At 37.5% G+C, this 3,644-nt stretch overlaps 1 protein-coding gene across 1 annotated transcript; it reads right to left on the bottom strand.

Annotated features, from left to right (window-relative positions):
* Positions 1–496: 496 nt before the first annotated feature.
* On the bottom strand, positions 497–2,360 carry LOC128188946 (hairy/enhancer-of-split related with YRPW motif protein 1-like). The gene is made up of 4 exons (XM_052860279.1): positions 2,041–2,360; positions 1,855–1,950; positions 1,540–1,621; positions 497–1,413 (listed from the first exon to the last, which is right to left on the bottom strand). The coding sequence occupies exons 1-4, from the start codon at positions 2,083–2,085 to the stop codon at positions 539–541; spliced, it is 1,098 nt and encodes a 365-aa protein (XP_052716239.1). The 5' UTR covers positions 2,086–2,360; the 3' UTR covers positions 497–538.
* Positions 2,361–3,644: the final 1,284 nt, after the last annotated feature.

The following is a 3,644-nucleotide window of genomic DNA, read 5'->3' as shown; positions in this document are numbered from 1 at the left end:
AATCTTAAAATCAGAACGTCCATTCGTTCCCCGGTTTTGTTACGTCGTATCAAAGCCGGGGAGCGGATAAAAGTTCTAATTTTGATTAGATTGCTACTTGTGTATATATGTGGAAAGCATCATACCCATGCTCCATAGGTTAAAGGATTTATGATACTGTATACAAGAAAATAGTCGCCCCCGTTTTATTCTCACCCCTTTCGCCTTCGTTGTCAGTGGGCGAATTGAAGACTGGTTGAATTCTAACATCTCATATTACCTTTCTTTCAATACAGCTGTGTCTGGTCGAATTCAATGCGGGCGAAACAGTTTGCAAGCGTTGAGGGGCTAAAATTACAGGGCGAAAACAACCCTGTATACAGTAATGTTATGGAGAAGGTTATCTGCAGATGTTTATATCAATTAGCTTATGTACCACAATTGGTATACATGTTCATGCATACAATTCTTGTAAAAAAAAAACTAAACAGCGACAAAAAAGTAAGAAAAACAAAGATCAATATACAAAAAGATTTATTTATAAATATGTGTTCTTTTTTCACCATGGCCTCCACATATCAGTTCCTTTTGATTCTCTGTTGGTTATTTCTTTAGTAATGTCAGAGTCATTTTGGCCGAATTGGGTGGAAGACAAGGAAAATGACGTTTTGTTTTCGCCCAGATGGCTCGTCAAATTATTCAAACGTTGTACTGAATCTGTACTCTCGAAGGCAACTCTGTCATTGATTCGAGGAACAGTCTGCGGCTGAAAAGTCAACTTTTGCTCGGGTTGCAAGTTCGCAATGGTCGGTTGATTCACATGCGCTGGGCTCGAGGAACTGGTAGTAACAACAAAAGGAGAAAGGCATGGAGCAGAGGAAGTATTGATATTGATGGGCTGGACAAGGCGGATGAAAACGTTAGAGCATGGGACGGAGGCGTTGTTGTACTGTAAAACGCCGGAAGCAGGAACGAGGTATGCAACTTGTCCAGAAGCAGCACTAACATTGGCAGACTGTGTGTTGTACACCAAGTTACTCGCCATGTTGTTCTGATTCTGAACTGACGACCATTCAGTTGCGTCACAAGTTTTACCATTCACTCTTTGGTTTGTCTCGTTTTGGGTTTCAACTGATTGATTCGTTGTCATCACAGAGTTAGTGCTATCAACGTTTGCAGTGAGGTTTTGATTTGGACAAGCCCGGTGTATCCGGTCATGCATTTGTTGATTGGGCATTAACGGGATTTGGGAATCGGAATTTTCGGAATCTTGATCTGAGGACATGGTGACAGTGGTAAGATGATTCAGCAGACGGGACCGGAAGTCAGTCTCGACGCCGTCGGTATTCTCCAGATACTGACTGACCTTGCTAGCACATTCGCTAAATCCAAGTTGATACTTGTTTATTCTAGACACTCTCTTTCCGTCAGTAGCTAAAATGACAAAAAATAAGATAATACATGTACATGTATACGCCTAGTGGACGCTCGAACACCGATTCGTAGGGAATGTGTTTAAAGTTAATAAAAGATCATTGAATAAGGTGCATATACACATACTTTTGTTTTTGTGCACTGTTTTCAAATGGCGGACCGTCATTTCAAGAATATCGGCTTTCTCTAGTTTATTCTGCCTTGTTCCCTGCAAGATAAATAAATACGAACAATTTATTGTTTAATAAGAAAAACCTTTGAATAATAAAGCAAATGATACGTTTCGAGATTTTTTCTGTATGCTCTTTAAGTCTTTAAGTCTTAATCTAATACATTACTAATCTATAATAGCAATAATAGTCAACTGACCGAAAGTGAAACATATTAACTTTAAATTAGTTAAATGGAACTCTAATCACGTGGTATGAAAGCTACTGATACCTCAGCCTTGATGACTTCGATGAGCAAGGACTTCAGTTCCGCCAAACTAGCGTTTATCCTGGCTCGTCTCTTCCTTTCCATGACAGGCTTTAAACTCTGAAAAGTAGCAAAAGTAATGAAAAGTTACTTATTATTATAATGTACATTACGCTGCGTTCATAAGAAGTAACTGAACTGATAACTTACTTTACGATTCGGGGATGTGGTGGATGACACTTTTCCCGGACTCATTTTCCTGGACTTTCCCTTGGCTATTTCACAGAACAGATCGTGTCGGACACGTGTCTTGACCGTGCTGGGCTTCCAACTTCTCCGAGTGGCGCTTGCCAGTTCTGTTCGCTCAGAAGGATCAACAATGAAATGACAACATCAACTCCCCTGTCATTCATATACGTAACCCTGCCTTTGGTAAATGAAAGGAGCAACGATTGGTCCGTGTGGAGGAATTTCAGTGCGACTTTGTACAGGTATTTTTGAGTGACTGTCTCTTAAATGGCGGATGAACCGAGTGGCACGCGACCGACCTGATTCTAGACTGTGGGAAAACCCCGCCTCTTTAATACTTTTACCTGCGATGAAAGATTTCACCTGTATGATAGAGGAAATGATGGAAAGTGGCGAAAAATACCTCGTAACCAGCGCATTTATATCGTTTTTCTTACAAAGATAAAATCAAAAAAAATCTTCGGTTCACATTAGCAATTTTGACTAGGACTTAATAAAAATATATATTTCAATAAAATAAAACCGCGTAAAATTAAATACAGGAACAAGACAAGAATTTTTAAAAATGTAACTTCTATATACCTATATTCTGCTTTCGCGCCATGTTGATTAATAGATAGTATCTGTTCTTTCTATAATTAACCATGAACCCTTAAAATCTCAATGCAATTGTTAAATGTGACAATTGTGGGGAATTTCTTTTTTTTTTAAGAACACTGTAAGATCAATTACTTCCATGATTCGGTTAGTTGAGTGCAGAAGAGACGTTACCATCAAGTATGTACCTGTTACTCGAGCTATTTCAAATGGATTGCCTAATATAGACTTCATGTAGACAATTATTCCGTACCTTCATCACTAAAAACAAGCAATGTATGGTACTTCAGAAAAATAAAAAAGTCTTATAAAAGATGCAAAATATTTGAACTGTCATTTGATACCATATTGCTCAAAGTGAAAATATCAAATGAACACCACTTTATCACATGAAAAAAAAAATTGCTGTTTGACACAACTACCCTAAGCTCAAGCTCTTGCTAAAATGATTCTAACTGTAGTTGAATTGAAAATGGAAATGCAAGAAATATTTCTTCATTTACGAGCTTATTTAAAAAAAATAGATGAGCTGGCGTTATCGACATTTTTATACACACAAAGTGAGTTATTTTGCTGAATTTTCCCACGTGAATGTCCTTTCTTTGCTTGGATTTTTCCGTATGATACACTCGAATCAAATTAACTAGAGAAAAATGATCTTTATTTGTGCATTGACGTAAAATTTTCCCGATTGTGTGCTTTTCCGCCAAAAAATAGCCAGTTTTTGAATGAGCTTGCCGGAATTATCTAGAAAGGTGGTATCGATAATAACTTTAAGGAAAGCTAGGTTTTGTCATATTATTTCTACAATATTGGCATGATATGACATTCATTTTCTTGTACTTTTATGTGTAGATTAGACAATGAATTAAGAAACTTCAGCATTTGGACCATATCAATTTTTTATGATAAAACGAAATTGTAATCGTACTGTCTGTCAACATTAGTTTCCCAGAATGCACGACCGT

Source organism: Crassostrea angulata, chromosome 6, assembly GCF_025612915.1.
Source record: "Crassostrea angulata isolate pt1a10 chromosome 6, ASM2561291v2, whole genome shotgun sequence".
NCBI classification, from domain to species: domain Eukaryota; kingdom Metazoa; phylum Mollusca; class Bivalvia; order Ostreida; family Ostreidae; genus Magallana; species Magallana angulata.
Note: the sequence above shows the minus strand (reverse complement) of the source record. Positions and strands in the feature narration are given on the sequence as shown.

What these genes read in the sequence shown, in the direction of transcription:
- LOC128188946 (XM_052860279.1), bottom strand. Translation starts at nt 2,085, where the DNA reads ATGAGTCCGGGAAAAGTGTCATCCACCACATCCCCGAATCGTAAA. An exon ending in TCGAAGTCATCAAGGCTGAG is followed by an intron (nt 1,622 to 1,854) that starts GTATCAGTAGCT and finishes TTTATCTTGCAG; the next exon opens with GGAACAAGGCAGAATAAACT. An exon ending in AACAGTGCACAAAAACAAAA is followed by an intron (nt 1,414 to 1,539) that starts GTATGTGTATAT and finishes TTGTCATTTTAG; the next exon opens with CTACTGACGGAAAGAGAGTG.